Below are 22556 nucleotides of genomic sequence, written 5' to 3'. Positions count from 1 at the left end.
CACAGTGGTGATATCAATCTATTTTCATCAGATGGGACATTGCATCAAAACAAAAGTCCACATATCGACTCCAAACTTCAGGTAGTTGACAAACCTTAAGAGAATCTGTCAATCATTCTCTTGTCTCTTGTCACATAAACACACTAAGACCACAGAGGCAGAGTGAAAAGCAGCGTAATGTTTCTCTCACTCCAGTCTGCTGCTCTACGCTTCTGGGAGCTCTGATCAATATGCAGAGTCAGAGAGTCCACATGTTTCAGACTGATCATAGCAGGAAGTACAAGGCTGACATCTACTGGAGAGATCTGGAACTCCATTACATGTTTGAACTTATTATTCAAAAACATGAACTGATTGATGATGGTCGTCCTCTGTGTGTTGTGTTTAAGATTGTGTGGAACAACTCAAACCAACTGTGAGTGAACTTCTTGGAAATGTGAGAAAAATACACTTTGCTTTATTGTGAAATGTTAAGACTGGTGACAAATATATACTTTATAGTGCTGGGATTTACTGTGAATTTGGCAGAAGCATCCATCCTGCTCAAGGACACTTCAGTAGTACAAATGCTTGTTAGCAGCAGATGAGACATAGACATAAGAAGTTTACATTAGATTGTTAAAGTATCCTAATAGCGCTTGAATTAACCGAATCGCAAGTCAAACTGAGACGGTTTTGAGAGTTCATCTTTAATGAAATAAAATCCAATAATGAGCAGGTCTGGCTCAGAGTTCTGCACCCAAAGAAATGTGAACACTACAAGCTATTGGCGTTCTTGGGCAAAAAAAAAAATATTACATTGTCTTTCACCCATCTCCAATATGATTAATGAGATTTTTGATGGAGAAAAAAAAAGCTGCATAAAAATCAAAAAGTATACAAGTCATCATGAGGCCTCTTCAGCCGTTGCTCCTTTTTGCTTTACAAGTGTGAAATGGAAACAGGCTGACATACGAGTGGCATTAATGCTCTCAACAGCTGCATTAAAGTGCCAATGTGTTAAGATTATTTTGCTAATTGCTCAATCAGGCCTCCCTTTGTCAAACAAACGGCTCCATACTGTGTATATTAACTCAGTGAAGTGGATTCCCAAATAGCTTCTCTGTTTGTGCTGCAGCATATAGATTGTTGACATATAAAGGCTGGCAACATATCTGATTCCACACAATAAAAACTTTCAACTAACCGACATCGTTGGATAATCAGCTGGCCGACACATTTTGTCGAGGCAGCTTTCTATTTCTACAGCACAATCTACTGTCACCAGGCCTTTTGTTAGGAGTGAAGATCATCTGCAGACAGTGGAGGACTCATTTTGTCTTCAGTGTCGGGACAACACTTGCAGGTAAGAAAGGGTTCCTGTCCCAAACCATGCTGACATCGCATGCAAGTGTGCCAAGGGCATGCACACTTGACACAGAAGAGGGAAAACATTGGGCCGAGCAGAGATGTAGAAAGATGGTGTCCCATAATAACATTAAGGAGCAGGCTCTTTTCACTAAATCTCCAATTTACACTTAATTTGGTGTGAATATTTTGTTATGGAGGGTTCAACTTTCACGGCATAAGGGATTTGTAGCTACAGCAGCAGGGAGATAAAATAACCAGTACGTACACTTGTGTTAAGAAATAAAACAACATGAAACTCAAACGCAAGCCTTGTATAATAATTCAGATCAACAAATGATGACACACTATTAAAAAAAGAATGCATAGTAGCATAAACAACATTGCCAAATCCAGCTCAGCCGCACTTCACGGCCAAACCGCAGCCGGGCCTTGTGTTTCCAAAAGTGAACCAGGTGTCGGGAGTGTTTGCACCTGCGGGTGCGGCCTGCTGGTCAGGCGTGCAGAGTGGTGAGAGTCCAAACTGCTCCCGTTGACAAAAGGTGGAGGGAGGGAAAGAGAAGGGAAGAAGCGAGGTGTTGCTGGGGTCCGCCAGAGGGTCGGGGCTGTTGGACTTCAGGGCTCCCTGCTGTAAACAATGCTGCTCAGGACCAAGGCTCCTCCCACTCCGCTGACGTCACAGCGCTGCCCTCACAGGGGTAGGGCCGTCTGCACTTCCCAGCAGGCTCTCTAGGTGTCCTCCTCTTCCTCGCGGTTGCCCAACACCCTCTTCCTCAGCGCTTCGTCTGGCAATCCGTGTCCTCTGGGTTCTGGCCGGCCCTCCGGGGACCCTCTCCTCCTCCTCCTCCATACCTCTTCCTGGTCCCTGTCCTCCTCTTCCTCTTCCTCCTCATCGTCTTCCTCAGCGTCCGCCTCGTGTTCGTCCTCCTGCTCCTGGATCAACCTCGACTGTTCCGTTGCGTGTTTCTCTGCACAGCCAGTAGCATCACAGTGATTTATACATGCATACACAAAAGAGAAACTCAAGAATGTAGAATACTCATCTGGAACTCACTCTGGTAGTAATCAGGAGAGGAAAACCGGCGAGACGGGAACACAAAATCGGCGATGAACACCAATAACTGGGAGAACGACAAAAGTTCAAGTCAATTCGGTGGTAAAGACTGCTTACGCTTGATGTGCATTCTAAGAACATTCAACCCAGAGCCGCTGTGGACTGGGATTGGTTAGGCGTGTGGTAAGAACTCACCAGTCCCAGTGCCAGACCAGAGAACAGAGTGACCAAGCCAAAGATCACATACGAGCCCCAGTTGGGAATCCCCAGTTGTTCTGTCATGTAGTTATGACAACGCTGGAAGATAAGAGCATCAGACTGTCACACTGGCAATGATGTACATAATGATGTAATAAATGTGCCTCCTCAACTGCATATTAGCAGCTATACACTCGTGCAAATCTGCGTGTGGAATGTTTGGATGCATGTTTGGAGTGTTTTTGTTTTGTTTCTGTCACTTCAGTCTTCTCTCCTACAATGAGCATCTGACCTCTGTGTCATCTTAGTTACAATTTATTCTGCACCGGTGCTGTATTGATCTGTGTCGCGGCAAACTCCAAATATGAAACCTTTCGTATGGCCATTTTGCATGAAAGTCATTCTGATGTTTACATGCAACATTATGCTGTGTGGAAATGAGAGACGCAACAATCTGACAATGGATTGAGGCCAATAGAAAACATACTGTCCTATTTATACACATAACACCAACACGTTACAAGTCAGCGAATGAATCTTACCCGAATGAACATGGAAAGCTTGAACAAAGCAGACATTGAATTCATTCTGCCAAAAGAGCAAAGAACAGCATGTGTGAATCAATCGGGATTGTCAGGAAGTGATCTAAAGCCTGCGCTAAAAGATAACAAGTGGAGGAGAAAATTCTACAAATATGAATGTTTCTCATTTTAAGACACCAAGAACAGAGTTAACGTGTTTTTTTGTTACCCACTGTAAAATTAGAAAAAGCTGTCTGTCACCACTGCAGAAGCCAAACTGAAACACATCAAAGACTTTATGGCTCCTAAAAATAAATGTCACGACAGCTGGGCCTTCTCATGATTGATACGCAGTGTATCACAACGTAGGTTTAGATATAGAAAATCGTCTGTTAAACTGTCTAGATTATGACTCTACATTACTCCGTACATGCAATTCACTGTCCAATGAGGTCATGACCAATCAAGTTGTAAATGATTAAACATTCATGTATTATTTTCAACGTGAACTCACAGGAGTGAAGATGGTCCGAACCAAGAGGAAACTGGCTCTATCGCTGTCCATTTCTGCTCGTCAACAAAGCTGAGGAAGTCATCTTTAGTGCGGGCTCCTTGGTACTTGCGGAACACACCATCCTTACAGCTGAAACACAGACACACACACACACGTGCAGTTTTTCAGGTCACTTTTGGGGACACCTAATTATGTTTATTGCCTGGAGGCGAGACCAACAATAATCTAACTGATTGTGTGTGTGTGTGTGTGTGTGTGTGTGTGTGTGTGTGTGTAAAATTAGTATTAATGGCACATCCATGGCAGTGTTTAAGTGATGGTTACAAGAATGAGTAATGGCTGATTGGTAGTAAAAGTACTAAAATAATAAAGCAAATATTCTCTGCCATTTGAATAGATTATATTTGATGCAAATCAGAAGGCGTGCATTTTGCAAAAGCATGTAGCTGCAATGTGAAGACAGCAGATTTGTTCTGACACCAAAAGACAATTGACAAAAGCATTTACTCTCCTTGAAAGAGAGGAAGAGAGTTCATTTACTTTTGCTCATACAAAAAAGGGGAAGTAAATAAGCACAAGATACCAGAGAACTTACTGGTAAATAGTAGGAAGTGAGGTGATGATGAATCGACCACTCAGACCTTGCAGAGGGAGGAGACGTGTGGCGTTAATGTTCAGGAAGGAACTTGTTGACTTACAACCAAAACTGAAAATGTCCTTAAAAATACATTATACATTTGTAAGGTGCATTTAAAAGAAATTATAGACAGCGGCCACAACAACAACAAGGTCACTCCAGTCCTACCAGGTTGTTCTGTCACGTCCACTTTGGCTATGTTGACCCCCATGTCCTCCCCCCAGTCCGCAAACTCCTTCCACACCGACTGAAGCTGCTGGCACGCCGGACACCAGGGCGCATAGCTGAGGGTGTCAAGTTTCACAAGGGGGTAGAGACTCAAAAAGAAACTCTAGCTCGTTTACATTGTGGATAATCGCAGATAATTCACAGCCGTTCACCGGATGACAGTACTAACGTCGCTTATGTATGTATTTAATTCGCTAGGATTTAAGCAGATGGTGACACAAATCTCTACGATAAGCGGGTTAGCGTTGGCAGAAGTGGACCCTTGTTGAAACGAACAGCAACAATATAAGGATATACAGTAGAATGATAGTAAGATATAATTTAAAGAAAAACTGGTTAAGTTACGGGGTAATATGTCTAACAAGCCGGTTAGCCTTTAGCATCGACTTAGCATGGCACTGACAATTCAATCATCCACTCTCCGTCAAGGATCTCCTCCCAGTTCGCGTCTGTCACTTCTTTCGGGATGTCCCGCTTGGCCGACACCGGGTGAGACGTTAAATATACCAGCAGGGACAAGGCGCATATGACCGCGGAGTGTTTCTCTCGCAGAGGAGCCATACTTTTGCCCGTCCTGCTCGCAAAGACACACGCCGCCATGTCCACATCAATTTTAGACCGCGCGCTCACTTCCGCTATGCGCCATAACGTAGTGACGCGGTCAGTGGAGTCATTTGGCTGGCTGCTGAGGTTCCGTATTGGAAAATGAAACATAAACTAAATATCAGGTTTCAAATCTAGCTCTTCGATAAATAACGCAGACTTTCTTTTAAATATTTTCTCTACTTTTACTGCACATTATCTGTATTTATTTACCAAAGATAAGTAAAACAGTCTGATGTCCTTTGTTGTGATACAGCTTAATTCCAGCAGGGGGAGGTGTTCGTGAAATAAACTCATAAGCAGTACTTATTCTATATTTCTCTCTATCTCTGTAAAAAAAAAAAAACATTTCAAGAAGATAGCTTTAGTTGGATCTAATTATGCCCTCTAAATCCTGACTGGTCAAACACAAGCTAGCATGTACTGTAGCAGATGGGAGGTTGTGGGGACAGCATGGTGTCGTCAACATGTCTTAATTTATTACATACTCATTTATGTTACTGATCGTGTGCAAATGTTCCATGTAATACTACGTCCTCGGGTTGAGTGATTTGGCAGCTTGCAAATTGTGTTAGAGAGATTACTACTCGTGGTCGCTAGAGCGCGGTAGTGGAGCTCCATTACTATGATGCCAGATATTTGTGTCGTCTTGCTGCTAGGTCAGTGCAACAGATTACATATTCACAGCTTCTGCCCCTTACTCTTCTCATCAGGGAATAATTGTATTCATTTAACCTTAAATCAATTGTATTGGAGGGTCTCTTGTCTTCGCTGTTCAGTCGAGCACAGAACCAGTTTTTAAAATTATTATGAAGTGAAGAATGCCACCTATGGCGTTACCAAGGACTGGGGACTGTGGGTTGAAATTCCAAAGAGCTTAATAATCCACAGTTATGAATGATGGACCGGGACCATTCTCAGTGTGTGTCAGTGTTATGAGAACTGATATAAAATGTACATTATTTCAGTCTGCACGCCCACCAGTTTTAATGCAGTAGTCTGTAAGATTGTGTAGTGGGTGGAATTGGAAAGCAAATCCTAACCCTTCCAACCTGCTGCACATCCACTCCTGCATCCACCAGAGAACATGATTGACAGCTGAAATAGTGAATCCACTTGTGGTAAATAGTCTTGTTTTGGGGGCTCAAATGTTGCTGGGTTTTTTTCTTTATCACAATTTAGATTCCAACAGAAGGAAGCATTACAGATATACAATGTTTCTCACAGAGCTCCTTTCAGAATTGAATGAGTATTCCATGAAATTCTCTAAGAACGCGTTTTTATACAACCCGATGACAAATAACAACGATGAAATTCTGTCAATAACTTCTGAACCTTCTACAATTAAATTACTAAAAACTTGCAGCGTGGGTGTAGTAACTCTCTTCTACAGTATCTTCTTGTGTCACTTTTTTCACTCTGGAGTTTATCATGGTCAAATCCCAGCAGCAGGCAAATGTGGCTTCAGGCAGCAGGTGCAGGCAGCTGCAGCTGCATCAGAGCAGCTGTTTTTTGTTTACTACTTATTTTGTCAGTTTTACATTTACATAATATTTTTTCTGTGTCAAATCCTTTGCACGAGAGGATTTCTTTGCGAGTGAATCTGCAAAATGAGAGCAGTTATTAGTGCTGAGAACCTGCAGGCAGATTGTGGTGGCAGCCAGTTATCAGTTCACCTCACACACTAAAAATACCCAGCGGGTGACATCCTTTTTGTGTCCGTACCATCGCCCCCTTTCTCCAACCATCAGCTCTGCTCCACTTACAGCACAAAATGAACCTCTTCCATCGGCAGTCATCCCCCACTCTCCTTTCACTTAATGTGACAATAAGGAAAATAAGTGTCAGCCTGGGGACTTAGAAAGAAGTGTTGTGTTGTTCTTTAGTATCCCATTATTGCATTTGAGCCTGTGCTCAGCGATGCAAATAAGTCAAACTAGCTGTTGACAAAATGTTTCTTAATCACTGTAGGATGTGGAGGTTGCAAAGGATTCAACACACCTAAATTTAGATGGAGGATGCCAAAGAAGCAGTATGGTTAAGTTTTGCACAGTATTTAGTTGATTTAATAAGACGTAAAAGCAGATACACAGCAATGCAATTGACAGTTCTGTCTGTAAAACTCAACTACCTGTTTTAATTCTAGTTTTACTCAATGTCTTTCCCACTTTCTCTGGTTACAGACCTCAACGCTGTGTGCATACCGTGGAAATTGATTAATAATAGGAATTAGGTAATAGGGATTACATTTGGTTAACAGTTGCTATGGAGACACCCACTCGGATGTCAATTTACTGTTAAGTTGATGGTTAAGTTGAAGCAGAATTTTAAAAATTTCGATGTATAATGACAGATCCAACAGGCGAGTCCATTCCAGTCATTCCAAACATAGCAGGAAGGGATGTTGGACATTTCTGAAACACAGTATTTCAGTATTTTTTTCACTCTGACACAGTAGTTAGTCAATCCTGAAGATCACATTCCTAAAATTCAGCAGCGCAGGTTTGTGTATGTGATTCAGTGCAGCGAGGCGTGTACAGATCTGTGCATCGCTGAGACCAAACAGCCCCTCTACAGACTCATGATTCAGCAATGTACACACACGCCTACAGGCCAAGAAACACACTTTGAGGATCAGAATTTGAGAGAGTCGTACAAGAGCATTTTTAGGTCAAACTAGAGGAAAACAGAACAGGAGAGGAGGGGTGAGACACCACTTGTCTGTTGTTTACCGTGCTGCTCTGATGTCAGTTCATTGGCATTTCCCCTAAACCACCCACCGTACCCACCTGGACCTGGTGGTGATGCGGATGTGGATGGAACGATTGCTCAGCTTCACACGCATCCCACAGTGGCTTGAAATGTCCCAGTGAAATGTCTGCCAGGTGGGAATACATACAAGTACCCTCATCTCTGCATAGATGTAAAGTATTTGCCATCAGTGAGGTATGTAATCATTGTCATACAGCTCTCAGGGATTGTTGGCGTCCACGTGACAGCTGATGGGTTCCAGTAATTTCAAGGTTTCAAGCGTGATGAGCGAGAAGTGGCAGTGCGTGGGAGTGTGGAGGTGAGAGAGGCAGAATATGTACTCCAATCACTGCTGAGCCACTCTGTAAGCGGCGGCACAACACAACCCTCCGTTCACTCTCTCTGGGTTTTTCCGCTTCTTTCTGTCCTCAAATGTCTTTGTTTCACATACATTCTGAATTTCTATTTTGTTTCATCCAAACCTTTACAGTTTACAACAAGTGAAATCCTCAGACATCTTGTTTTCCGCTCTTTCTGTTCTGTGAGTCCTCTTTAAAATGTCAAGCAAGGAAATGAATATGTCGTTGTGCCAAGGGGGAGGCCAGACGAGGCGGAACAACAAAGAGGGACAGCAGACAAACCTGCGGGCAGCAGAGGTTTCTCGTGCCAGTTACAGCTCAACAGCAGCTGTTCCCAGGTTCCCACCAACATCTGGAGGCGCTGGAGCGATCCTGATCCTAATTACCTGTGAGATCCGAGGTGTCGCCACATGTACTCACATACATCTCACTTACTCTCATCATGAAAGCTCCTGTGGCTCGTATTCTCCAGAGACATTCACTGCCAAACTGCTTACATACTGCAGTTATCAGACAGCACAGTTACAAGCCAGCTGTTATAATAACACACCCACAACAGCATCATTCATGTTATTATGGATGACTTCATTTGATATTCATGGCGTGAAGGTGCTGTGTAGCCCTCTGGAATAATTTATCTGTTTTGGTTTTGATTGAATCAGGATTTTATTTGCAACCTTAAAAGCTACTCTGTTTTTTTAAAAACAATCCATTACTAGACAGGCCAGCAATTTTTGGCTTGTGAAAATTTTGATATTTCTCACAAGACTGTGAGAGAGTAAGTGTGATGGATTCACTCTGAAATAACTCGTCTGACAATTAAATATTTTTTTGCAGACCTTTTTGGCTTTGTTTTGAATGACTAGAACAAACATCCTAGTATGGAGGATGAAATAGTTTTCTAGTCATTTTCTTGATAAGTTGTAGCTGTTTTCTTCAGCGTGGATCCATTTAACCTGCAGGTGCTTCATCTTCATTCCCACTCACAATGCCATTAGTGAGTCACATGACACGTGGAATGCAAGCATGTAATGAAAAACAGTCGATATTGTTGGAAATTCCATGTATTTTATTGCTTCCTGTCCAATTTGACTCTTTGCATTCAGCTGACTTTTTTCTCCTTTGTGCAAAAATCTTTTTTAATATTGTGTCATTAGGATAAAACCTCGAACACATCACTTCACATCTCCAAACCACATTAGGGCCTCTGCAGCAAAAAGCTCTGGCTCATTTGTGATGTCAGAAGAAAAACACGTGTTCAGCCCTGAGTGGAGCGTCTCAGCCCTCTGGCCATTGATTAACAAGGTCTTTCTCCTCCGTCTGCCATGTTTAAGGAGCTTCAGGGCAGGTGTGTGTTCTCAGTCATCTGAGCCTCAATGCCAGACCGGATGTTTGTTTTTGAGTGTATTCATTAATGCACTCATTTATGGCTTTCTTAGATTGGCACATAGACACCAAATACACATTACTCATTGAAGCAATCTGCAGAACAACAATTTATGAACTGACCCGAGCTCAAGATGCAGCTGCATTAACTGGGACAATAACTGATCTCAATAGCTTGTGTGAACATGTGTGAGCCATGAAGGAAAGTGTTGTTGTGGTTGGAAAGTGTCATGAGGGTTTCTAACGCAAACTTCCAACTTCTCATCCCTCCACTGTCCTCTATCCTCATACAACAGCTAGCAGCCAATTGCTTAAGATCAGACTCTTGTGAATGCACAGTAACTGTTGTGACAGTAAAACGATGTTCCTAAGTCGATGTACGGCCACAAATTCAGCACGTGGAGAACCGTAGAAAATGGTGAGTGCTCCTTTGCAAAATGACGTGTGGAATAAATTTATATTACGCTGCCAGCCACCCAGGGTGAAACACAGGAATCATTCACCCGCTGGAGAAATACATTTAGTTTTGCCAACTTGCACACATAAATCTTGGCAGCGGAAAGATGTGCTGGCAGTCTTTGGCTAAGGCATCAGTCAGAGATGGATTTGATTTTGGTAACAGGTTTACTTTAATCTCACTGGGGGCCTCTCCAGCTGTATCACACACACCTGCCTCATGGTTGGAAATGCATGTCACTCCACAGTGTACAGACGCAGCTCTATAAATCAGACTATCATAGTCTTCCCCATGATTGTGTCTCCTACTGAACCAGACTGAGAGACACTTCAAAGGATCAGGAAACCTCAGCAGCTGATTAGAGTGTGAGTCTGTGAGGCTACAATATTGAACTGTTTCACAATATTAACATTTTCTGAGATACTGAACTTGGGATTAGGAGCATTAAGCCCTAATCATCAAAATTAAAACAAACAAAGGCTTGAAATATTTCACTTTGTGTGTAATGAATCTATGATATTTGAGAGTTTCACTTTTTGAATTGAATGACGGAAATAGATGAACTTTTCCACAATATTCTAATTTATTGAGATGCACCTGTATTCAACAACTGTGATGTCATGACTGATATTCTCTAATGTCACTGAATCTCGCATAAGCTGTTCAGGAGAGGGATTTTGTTCTCTATCTCTCTTCGCAATATTCTGCTCTGAAATATCATGATAATAATTGTACTTTTCAGGAAGAGGCTCTCTCTGAGTGTTTTCACCCGTAAAGCCACAGCGTTTTGTTTATATCTGGATCAGTCGGACAGTGGGTCACAGCTCATTCTGCTGAGTTCAGCTTTGGGACTTAACATACAAGCAGACACGCAAGGGCCCGACGGCTCCAGTCATGGTCGCAGACACACAGCCTACAGCATTAAGACTCCTAATCTTGACTGGCACTTTAAGACTTCCTCAGCCACAGTGAAGGATGTGTGTCCATGATTGCTTCAAAACCAACCAAGGGTCTTCAGACTGGTTACATCTCCTTGTAAAGATGCAGTCAGAGTGCCAGATAAAGTCTTTCTTTATCTTTCTTTTCAGTATTTCATATATCTGTCTCCGTAGTATATGACAGCACAGAACAAAAGAGGTCATAAAAGGACCCTGCTTGTTTGTGTTATTGCGCAGTGTGGTGATTCTGCTAAAGCATCTTTGCTGGTGCCCGCTAATGAAAAACCAAGCAGTGTCTTTGTTTGCATATTCTGTTTGGTTTTTGCAAAGCAGCAGGGAAGGTTCCACTGGAGTTTTGCATGTTGGAGTTCAGTTTAAGAGCATTCGTAGTGAATGCAGCCTGGGGTTGTGAGACTGTAAATGTGTCCGATTGTTTGGCTTGTTTCACAGTATGAAAATCAGATTCGTGACCAGAACGTGACCTGAAAAATAGAATGAATATCTCAAATCAAGATCATTTTGGGGAAAAGGAAAAAAGAGTTGACTGATGAGTTTTGAGCCTTACAGATGTTCCTACCCCACTAGGTATAGCTTGAACGTCAACAAATACTCTGTTTATTACATGATGTTCACAATCACAATTTTTTTTATAACTCAGTGTGTTTATCCACACATATTGTTCATTTTCTGCTTTTGTGCTTGAATTGCTGCATCTTCGTCGAGCTCATCAGCCAATATTTAATAGTAAAGTAAAAAAAGAGGTTGTTTTTATTGCAGTATCCTGTCGTCCTCGGGGAGAACAACAAATATCCCTCGTCTTTGTTTTTGCTGTACCCAGCACATTCCACCAGTCTCGTGTACCAGCAACAGCAATTGCATCTGCAAATCTGCTCGCTGTTTAGTGGAGACACCCACAATTATAATAATAAAAGAAAAACAAAGCAGCTTTTTCTATTTTGTCGTCTTTATGCCAACAATTGTGACTGGGTGATTTATGTCCTTTAAGTATGAAGAAACAAACTCGGCTGCCTTCGCCAACCGTAGTCTGCACGCATTAACACCAAGAGCACTGAGGTTGCCATTAACGTTCACGCGTGCACACATTAATGTTGACAGCCCTCAGTGTGGACGGCAAATTAATTGTGGGTTGTGAGGGGGAAGGCGAGAGGTGCTGAGCGTGTGTGACATTCATAACAGTGAACTAAATGGCCTCCTCTGCTATCAGATCTGCTGCTAATGGCATATTGAAGTGGTACAACATCTAAAATATTTGCTTGAGCATAATGGAGCCGACAGCCTCTTTCTTAGATGTTTGAAGGCTTATTTAGAGTCTCTCTGTAGCTTTGTGCCCCCCCGCCCCCCCGGTTGTTGTGTGTTGATGTAAGAACCCTGCTGTTCGTCTTCTCCTTCAGGCTGAGATTTGTTCGGTTATACAGTATATTTATATGTGGATCTATCTACACTGGCCCTGCTTTACCAGAGTAAGAGTTGCGGAGGAATTATTCTTTTTATACTTTCCAGTATACAAAATAAAATAAACGGGATATAAGTGTCTTTTTTTCTTTTTTTTTCTGTGCACGGTTCCACCATCTGACCGCCATTTCTTGACAATATGTATGTAGAGTAAGTGGAAGGTTTTTTCTTGTTTGTTTACTTTACAGATTTTGAGCGGGCATAGTTCATAATGAAAACGATCAACATCATAGATAAAGTTTAATAAAAAAAAAAGGTCCTGGGTTCAAATTCAACCGGGTCCATTCTGTTTGGAATGTTGCTCTCCCACGGGTGCTGACATGGAGGTGAGGTGAGTTGGGAACTCTTAATGTCCCGTAGGTGTGACTGTGAGCTTGTTTGGTTCTACTGGTTTGCTCTGTGATAGACTGGTGTCCACTGGGATACTGTAGACTTCAACCCTCCCTGAACAGTTCTTGGTGGATGAGCCGAGCACTTTTGCTCGTATTCAACCGTAACCAGAAAAAAGAATCTTACATAAGACAGATCTCCCCCCGTATAACAACGCCTGATGCCCATGTATGTACAATCAGCTATGACTCAGTGATGGATGATGCTCTCGCAGGCCTTTGCTGGTGTCTGAAAGGGAAGGATTTTCGGAAGCGGTGGGAGGACAGGACAGGCGAGGCGTGAGGAAACAGCCTCAACCGCAAGAGGTGGGTGGCACATAATAGCGTATCACTCATACACATAGACACCCACTCAGACACACACACACTCATCCCTATCAGCCCCTAAATATACTTATGTAATGAGCTTCCCGCCTTCAGCAAAGTACATGAGTAAAAATCCCATCGCTTTATAAAAATAGCTGTCTTTTGAACCAGACACCTTGCGCTGTTGTGACGTAAATGTGTGCATTGGTGAAATGTGTCTCTGGGTGAATTCAGTTTTGCCACATACATGACATACATACATGAACATGCCAAGTACTGTGCAAGAGATGTCGTAGGTATGATGAAATTGATTGATTCTTGATGATGCTTCATATAAGCAACATATGAGAGGTGAGCAAAGGTACGGAGCTTCATGATTGGAATTTTGCCTATTGAACTATGTGAGACAAATGAAATATGTCTGCTCACTTCATTACATTTTATTTCCTTAATTCCCAGAGTGATGAGTTTTAAGCTTTCATTTGATCCCAGCAGATATCAGAAACAAACTGTAATACTGTGTATCTTCATGAAGTGAAAAAAGTACTTTCTCTTTTTTGTTAAATAGAAAATAAAGCAAGACACAAGAATGGGGGACAATCAAACCATAATGTAAAATGAAATATGCAACTGTGACCCCTTAAAGTTAAGTTAAAGGTCCTACACAGGGGGTTTTACTTATTTTGGCTGATGAGACTTCATTTTGTGGGTGACTGTTCTTATGTGGCATCATATTGACTCTATTGATAGGTTTGCTGCACCTGTGTGACCAGTATAGCAAAGATTGCGCCAGATGGTCATGTGATCACGAGACACGGAGGGCCAAGAAACCTCACAAGGCGGAACCTATGGGTGAATTTAGCTGTGGAAGGCTTTCTACCCTCCATAGAACATGCTTTGACATGAAGGTGTCCATTAGAGGGACTGTGTGTGTGTACCTGTGTCTTCCTGTGGTGTAAAATGTTTCATATCAGCACAAGGTGGACCTACAGCGTGATTAAAATTTAAATGCTTTGAGTGGTGCTCAGGTTTGCAGTTCGTAGTGGAGTTGTTTATAGAGATTGTCCACCAAACTGAGCTGCCTGTGGCCTGTTTTATTTAACTATTCTGGGAAGCTCTGCCTCCCAAAAAGGTCAGGGACAGCACTTAGAGGTATGTGTGTGTGGTGTAGCTCTGTGTGTTGAGGCTGTTTATGGGTCGATCTCCCACTGGGGCTTCACATACTTTTAGTGTGAGGAGTTAAAACTGCTCCAAGGTGCACAAATGCTCACCAGAAGTCACATGGAGGGACACTGGATTTGAAACTGGTGTATGAAGTGATGCATTATCAATAAATCAGCAATGCACAGGAAACTGGGGCAGGTAGTTGGTAGTTGGTTGGTTGGATGGATGAATGGACGGACAGATGGATGGATGGATGGATGGATGGATGGATGGATGGATGGATGGATGGATGGATGGATGGATTGGAAAAGTAAATAGATAGCTAAAGAGTCCGAAAAATACATGATCTACCAGCTGACATACATCGGTGAGTAGATAAATGCATGTAGTGTGTGCGTGTGTGTGTGTGTGTGTGTGTGTGTGTGTGTGTGTGTGTGTGTGTGTGTGTGTGTGTGTGTGTGTGTGTTCACATCCCCTGTGATCTATGCCTCCCACAAGACATATTGCTTTCCAACAAAAATTGCAAATACAATCATGAGCCTCCTCCGTTTATCCTTCCAGGCCCTGCAGAGGCTGGACAGCTGCTTTCTATCGTCCTCTGCTGTTGGACCTGATTATGGTCAGTGTTCTTATTGCTCTCCGGGGAGCTGAAATGTTGAACAAGGGGGCGGGGGGTCCGGTGGATCAATGGTCACCAAGCCAACCTCTCTCTCTGTCTCCTTACTTTGGATTGCAGGAGGTCATGCTCAATGGCATAAATTAGAGATTTACAGAGAGAGGTGGGGGTGGACAACGGGTAAGAAGGAAGGAAGGAAGACAAGTAAAGAAACAAAGGAAGGAGAGGAAGGTCAGACAAAGACATAAATTGTGTTTGCCTTCTGTGTCTGCTCAGAAACTGACCAGGTGGGCTCTGCCTGGCAGATTTGTAGCATTATAATATGTGAAACAATGACCAAAACCTTCAACTTTAACAAAGTGTTTTCAACTTGGCTTTAAACTTATCACATTAACAATAATTTATACACCATGATCATTATTTCACCTAGTCAGAGAATATTACTTTTACCAGCCTCGATCATGTTGTAGTTGCCATGCAGATGTTTTAGAAATACTCACTGAAAGACATTGAGATTGAACATTCAGAGTCACTGGCACAGATCATTACCCTGGAGGTTATTAGTTCTGTAGGTTTAACCGCCAGCAGGCAACTGGATAGACTTGCTGCTGAATATGAAAGAGATTCCAGCATAGAAAGGCATGTACTGTATTACCTGTTTTGATACCTAATGAATCCAGCTCTTAACTGAACCACAAATCTGTGTGTCTATGCTTAAATTTACAAAAGCAATGCTCACAAAATTAGAACTGTCAAGGAAAATCATACAAGCGACTGTGATAACCCAAAAAAATCATTCAGTCGGGAGTGTGTATCATGTTTACACACACTACCCTTTATTCTGTTTGCATTGCAGATAAAACAGAAATACAACTAACTAATATGATTCCATGATTTGCTGAATATACAGAATATGTAGGAGTGAGCCTCTGTAGCTTACAAACTGATGGATCGTTTTGCAAATAATTTCATTCCGTTTTAGTATCAGTCTCCATACTTGGTGCAGAAAGCAGGAGTTATATTGGATTTTATTGCGGCTTTCATATAAAAGTGTTATATGGGTTCAGGCGTCTGTTGCAGCAATGGGAACATTTCTTTTCTTACAGCTCCTGCAGGAGTTGCTGTGCTGATGGATATCGCCACCAGACTTTCATTGGTTCATGTGTGTTTCTCCCCTTTGGGTCTTAATTCAGCACCTCCTCTCGTCAGCATCTCTCCTCGCCGAGCACAACAACACGAGCGTTGGCAGTAACATCACAGTCGCTGCTTCTCTGTTTCCCGCATAGTCTTTGCTCCACTCTTCTCCACCTGCTCTGTCTTTGCCCAAATCTTGAGGTAAACAAAAGGAGTCCTCGGGCGGTAACAAGAGACGATTCCATTACCTCGGTCCCAGCTGGATGCTGGGTGGGGGATGGAACAGGGAATGGATTTATGGATTCATGCGTTTGATGTTGAATCTTTTCTCAGAATTTGAGACCTTGTTGTTTGAGACATTAACCCCTAAAATTAGATTCAGATTCCAATAACATTTAATAGTTTTCTTTTAATTAGATACTTTTGCTAATGCCATTGTGACATTTACTACTGTGAATACTAATACTATACTAAACTGCTTGACTATCTGAATGAATACATACAGCAAATGTTCAGAATATCCCTTGAGGCAAGGAGAAGAGAGGAGAACAATAAAAACAATACTTTATCCTGCCAGGAATTCATATGTACCCAACCCTACATCATAACTCTTAATTTCCTTGACATTTCTGGGTTATTTAGCAAGGGAATTTGCGCTTGGAGGTGAGGGAGAATGGGGGAACAGGTCGATATCATGGGCTTTCATCAAACAACATAACTCAAATAGATGATCCCCGAAGACAGATTGATTTCTGCGTGGCTCAAATAAGTGGAGAGTGTGAAGTATTTTGCATGTATTATCCCACCAGCAGCTCTACATTAGACACTCAACACAGATTGATTGTGTGTGTAAGAAACTGAAAAGAATCAATATGTCATTTGCACAGTTCTTCAGGTTGCTTCAGATTAAGAGAACAGCAGTGAGTCCTCGTGCAACAGGAGAGTGGGGTTTAGTGGCAAATCCCCAAACCCACGTAGAACATAAAATCATTTGGCTATTAATTGTGCAGATCCTTGCTGATTTGCATCAGTGGAGAGAGTGGTGGTGCACATGGAGGCCTTTTGCTGCTCACATGGCTCTTCAGGCAGCCCACACATGAAATCAGAATTGCACAGGCTCAAATGTGGCTCTCGGTTACCAATGGAGCCGTGCAGAATCTTTTGCTTGTTCTGTGGATTTTCACAGTAACTCTGACATATAAGAGCGCCGCGCACACCAGGCAGAGACGACTCAGCGTCCAGCACAAACAAAGGATCGCTTAGATTTCAGCTTGTTGCTTTGGCCTTTGTATTTTCTCTGACAACAGGCCAATCCGCCTAGAGCAACTAAGAAACGCATCATTACAGCATTCCTCTTGCTTTCAATTTCTTAGCAACTCTGTGATTTTAACCAGATCAATGGCATCACCCTCTGCTGTACAGCTGCTGATGCAGCAGAACTGGACTGTAAGCGTTTCTAAATTGTTCTAGTGTTTCCCTCAAACAAGCTATTTTATTTGTATCCAGTCTACATCACAGTGGCCAAGTGAAAACATGATCAAAACGTTACATACCCATAGTCTAAGATGAAAATCTGAGCGATTGTTTCTACACACTTACACATACACATACACACACATATACGGTACATAACAAGATCTACAATACAATGTACAAAACTGCCCTGCAATCAGTTCCATGGTCATTTATGAGATTGTAGTGTTTCTAATATTTTGACCACCAACATTTACATAGATGATGGGAAACATGTTTAATAAATGTAGGCTGTCCTTCATCCTTTACTTCCCTGCAGACGTACAGATGTCAACATATAAAACATTTGACTTTACACTCTAGGTTAAACAAACAAACAAGTGTGAGGCTAAGTATGCAAGTGTGTGGACAGAATCCATCAGTCAGTGGGCAGTGACCCTGCACAGGCCTGACACAGCTGAGACAGCACATCGAATAGCCTGTTTATCAGTCAGTGTGCATTATAGTGCTGCAGTGAGCAAGCAAGCGTCAATCTGTGTTCTGTTGCATTTTTGTCTTTCTCTGTCTGTTTTTTGTCTTATCTTATTTAATTTTAATTTTTTATGTGCCAACAGGATTTTGTTGTACATGCTACCATAGCAATGACAACAAAGACGTTCTCCTCTACTGCATGGACTAAAATCTAATCAAAATCACCCCTTGACATTCAATGAAAAACGTCGCAATTTGGGGATTTTCTGCCTTCAACTCCCTATTGAGTATTGAATAAGTATAAGCATCATTCCCAGTTTCTCCCTCAGGGCCAAATTTATACAAGAACTGCTTCATGAAAATGCATTTTTCAGTTCACAGTGAAGGGCACAGATGGCACTGAATCCATAAACATGAGTTCTTATGGGGTTTGTAGGAGACACTATACTGCACTGAGATGTCAACAAGTCAATGGTGTGACTTTGTGTCTTCAGAGAGCCAAGGTGCCCGTTCTGCCACAGGGAGGCATAACAGCAGCTGGTGATGATGCGAGATGTTGCGTTAGGGGAGGTTACATGAGGCTAATGTGCACGTTGGCTCCAGGCATCACTCACAAGTTTGATGAAGTACTTCCTAAAGGTCACGATACACAGCGAGCCTCGTCAACTGCTGACAAAAAGCCATGCGCAGCAAAATCCAAAGCAGTATCCAAAAGTCATGTTATCTATTTTAGTTTTAGTGTTTGGTGCCTTCAGTTTGAGGGATTTTCATGCTGGTTGAGGAAGGAGGAAAGGAGTGAAAGTATGGAGGAAAGAGGCAAAGAAGAAGACAAAAGGCAAATAAACAAAGCTAAGAGAAAGAGAATTACCTGTAATCAGTTTATTAACATCTGAATACTAACTAACTACCTAACTAACTATGACCATCAGATTGCTAGAGTAAACAAAATGTAAGAACTCCACAAAAGTACCAACAGCTCAACGTTACAGTAAAGGACAGTACTTTGTGTTCTGTTTCCACTCCTACGCTGATAAAGTGCTTTTGAGCTATTGGGTTTCTTATTCTGAATCCAGAACAAAAACATTCAAAGTTTATTTTTGGGATAAGTAAACACAATGCCCTGCGGTGTAATTCTGACCCATTGTAGTCACTCCATTCCACCAAATTACAGTAACATCGTCCTGTAACGACTTATAAAACTGCTGCTTTTCTTCAGTCTGAGCTCGGTGACAAAGAACACGGCATATGCTTCTATTCATATCTTGACAATATAAGCAATGCGTCCCATAGAGATTCCTATCTGGCATGAGAGAGAGAGAGAGAGAGAGAGAGAGAGAGAGAGAGAGAGAGAGAGATGATTCTGCCTTATCCGTCGGAGGGCAGACTGCAATCCATTACATGAGCCAATCCATTAGACAGAGCTGTGAGCTGAACCCTGCTTTAACTGACCAAAGTGTACCAGAACATGTTCAGGTACTATCCCTTTTTTTGCACTAAGCAACCAGGACCCTCTGAAGACCTATTGGCCGGATTTCCTTTGCCCAGTCCAGTGAAGAACAGCTCAGTTTGACACCTTTGAACAACACAAGAACTGAAACATCTGATCTTGGTGACATGATCAATTTTCTTCCTGAAGTTTCCACCTTTCTGTGCCTGATCTTGTCTGGTCTTTTTCCATGCCAACATCCGGATATTCACAATATCACACACACACACACACCCAAGCAAAGATAGTAGTCTCCTCAAGATTCCGTTGAGATGGACGTCACTTCCTCTGCTCCTGTTGCGCACAGTTGAGGCTAAAGCACATTCTAATTTAGCTCTAAAATAAGTCTGATAGAATCAAATGTAGATTGTAACAGTCTTTATCCGTCCAGCTGCTGTTTAGTTCTGCTGTGGGGCATTAACTCCTACATTTAGCTCAATAAAATACAAGTAATCTAATTTGAATCATTTTTGTCTGCTGAAATTCATTGCCATTGCATCGTCATCTTCAGCAGCTATTTGCTCTTTATGATGCCTCTAATGTGTTACTACAATCCAGGTCACCAGATAATGGCAGCTTGATCATAGCAGGAGGACATTTGTGAAGCGTGTGTGTGTGCGTGTGCTTGTGCGTGTGTGTGTGTGTGTGTGTGTGTGTGTGCGCGCACGCGTGTGTGTGTGTGTGTGTGTGTGTGTCCTGGCACCAGGAGACTGCTGGCAGTTGCCCCGAAAAGCAAAGATGAAATAGAGATTTGGGAGGATCGGCCACTTGTCTCCTAAGACAGCAAACAGGAAGATGCGATGAGGCCTCACATCGAGGAGATTACACAGAGAACAATGTCATCATGCTGGAGGCGTCAGCAAGCAGGCATCCAAAAATAGCTGATGGTCTCGTTGCAAACATTTGGTTTGACTCAACTTGGTATTAGATCAAGTCCCTAAAAAAATACAAATGTGGATAAAAACACTTTTTGAGGGATATTTTCTCCAAACGTGACGTGTGTGTAAACATTCTAAGCATAGACGAGATAAAACCCAGAGTGACATTCGTCATTGCCATTCCAGGCTTTCATGTGTCAGTCGTATGATATGATACATTAAAAAAATAGATATATGTCTTTACATAGAAATCATGGAGGTTGACACTGACATTCTCTATTGATTGACGTTTCACTTATTGAACTCATGACAGGATGTTTTCCATGTCAAATGCAAAGTCCCAGGGAGGTTAATAGATGAAACAATGAAATCAGTCATGCTTCTGTAGCAAAATTTGAAAGTGTTGAAGTCATTTATGACATATTTCTTGCAACCACATCAGATGGATTTGGAAAAAAATTCCCTCACAACTGACATCATCATCATCTTGATTTACGTATTTAAATACCTTCCAAATTTCACATATCTGTTACGCTCAAAATCTAACAACCAACCTTCATTTGAGTTGTCGTTTTATTTGCTTATAACTAGCAATCTAATTCTGAAGTTACAGTACATAAGTGAATGCCACACAAAGACGTCTACACACTATTTTCTATTCATAAACTGCGATGCAAAATATGCAAATGTGATCTCTTTGAGTGGCCTCGTGTTGCCCTCTTCATGTCTGAGAAACATTGGGATTATTTCATTCCATTCCCCTGTATAGAGCTTCACTGAAAACTGAGGGAGAAGCATGCGTTGCCATGGTTGTTTGAGACGTGCCTGTGGTATTTGGCCATAGAAACGTAGGGAGCTTGTAGAAACACCCTTTTATAACCAGGCCACTGGAGAGCTGCTCCTTTATCTTATCTCATAAGGTGTTGCTGGGTTCCCATGTTCTAATTTTCTTCCTTGAGTGATCCTTGATCCTGTAAAGTGCCAGAGAGGGGACGCTTCCTCACTAATAAACAAGCAACGTTGTGGCAGCCACGCAAAGCTCTATGGTTTTAATATGCAGATCCTTTAACCAGCTCTGCAGAATCTTTCCTGTCATTCAGAAAAGATCTGGACTGGAACAAAAGACTGAAACAAAGAATTTTCTTTAACAGTGGTTTTATATGGTGGCTCAGTGCAGCCATATGAAGATAATACTGCATCTAGAAAATATATTCTATTTTTGCCTGATAAATCCTTTTTCTTTCTAAACCCATTGATCGATGTGAAGAAACTCCTTTGGTCACACGATCAGGTGCAAAAAAATGTATGATGCAGTGTTCAGTGTGTGTGTGTGTGTGTGTGTGTGTGTGTGTGTGTGTGTGTGTGTGTGTGTGTGTGTGTGTGTGTGCGCGTATGTGTGAAACAATAACATTACTTTACTTAGTTACTTAACTTCACTCTGTCTTGTCAAAGAAATACTTTCTTTCTGATGCTGTCAAGGGTTTGTTTACACCAGTATTGCCTGTAAACACAGCGGTAAAACAGGCCTACATGTGGAATTCTTATCATTCGATGTTGACTATTACAGTCTGCAGTGTAATTAATTAATAAGTTATTGTGAAAGAATTATGGAATTAATTCAGGATTGGGTCTATTCTCTGATAAATTAGTTCATGGTGTGTTCTATGGTAAACCATTGTGTTTTCCATCCATTCTGAACCGCAAACAGACAAAACTGTGTTGTGTGGTGATAGTTAATCTATGAATGGAGGTGATGCATTGAGAACATATTATCTGTATAATCACATTTTAGTCTAAAAAACACAGTCTAATGTCCTTTTTAGGCGCTGTTGCGTGTTTTGTGTCAGATCAATGCCCACAGACTGTCGTGGTTGAAGCTTATTACCGGACGTTCACGCGCTGACAGTCGAGTCGTCCAATAGCAGATGCGAATCCACTTGTTGTCCAATGGAAAACAGGAATGAGCTGCTACTGTATGCCCATTGGTGCAGAGCGCGTCCAATCAGCGCGCGTTCTCCCCCTGCGCTGATGCTTCTCCTCTGGCCAAGGTTGCACTTGCAGTATTCGCAGTGAGGAGACGCGTCTCGAGCGGCACGTTTGCGCGCGCGGAGCAGAGTTGAAACTTGTGTTTGCCTTCAAACGTCACAGAGGAATCTCTCACCCACAAGCTGCC

General features: G+C 42.1%; 1 protein-coding gene across 1 annotated transcript; it reads right to left on the bottom strand.

Moving 5' to 3' along the window:
• Positions 1-668: 668 nt before the first annotated feature.
• On the bottom strand, positions 669-5132 carry tmx1 (thioredoxin-related transmembrane protein 1). The gene is made up of 8 exons (XM_076157673.1): positions 4903-5132; positions 4440-4555; positions 4230-4275; positions 3635-3763; positions 3142-3187; positions 2597-2698; positions 2402-2468; positions 669-2315 (listed from the first exon to the last, which is right to left on the bottom strand). Exons 1-8 carry the CDS (start codon positions 5097-5099, stop codon positions 2077-2079), a joined length of 942 nt encoding a protein of 313 aa, XP_076013788.1. The 5' UTR covers positions 5100-5132; the 3' UTR covers positions 669-2076.
• Positions 5133-22556: the final 17424 nt, after the last annotated feature.

Source organism: Genypterus blacodes, unplaced genomic scaffold (genome assembly GCF_046128005.1).
Source record: "Genypterus blacodes isolate CSIRO-AG114 ecotype Tasmania unplaced genomic scaffold, CSIRO-AGI_Gbla_v1 ptg000073l_1, whole genome shotgun sequence".
NCBI lineage: Eukaryota > Metazoa > Chordata > Actinopteri > Ophidiiformes > Ophidiidae > Genypterus > Genypterus blacodes.
This window is presented reverse-complemented; position numbering and strand designations above follow the sequence as displayed.

Bases quoted from the DNA above. Each gene is read 5' to 3' on its own strand.
- tmx1 (XM_076157673.1), bottom strand. From the start codon at position 5,099: ATGGCGGCGTGTGTCTTTGCGAGCAGGACGGGCAAAAGTATGGCTCCT. The intron at 3,764-4,229 runs GTAAGTTCTCTG...TCTGTGTTTCAG, and splicing joins TCACTTCCTACTATTTACCA to CTGTAAGGATGGTGTGTTCC. The intron at 2,699-3,141 runs GTAAGATTCATT...CTTATCTTCCAG, and splicing joins AGCTTTCCATGTTCATTCGG to CGTTGTCATAACTACATGAC.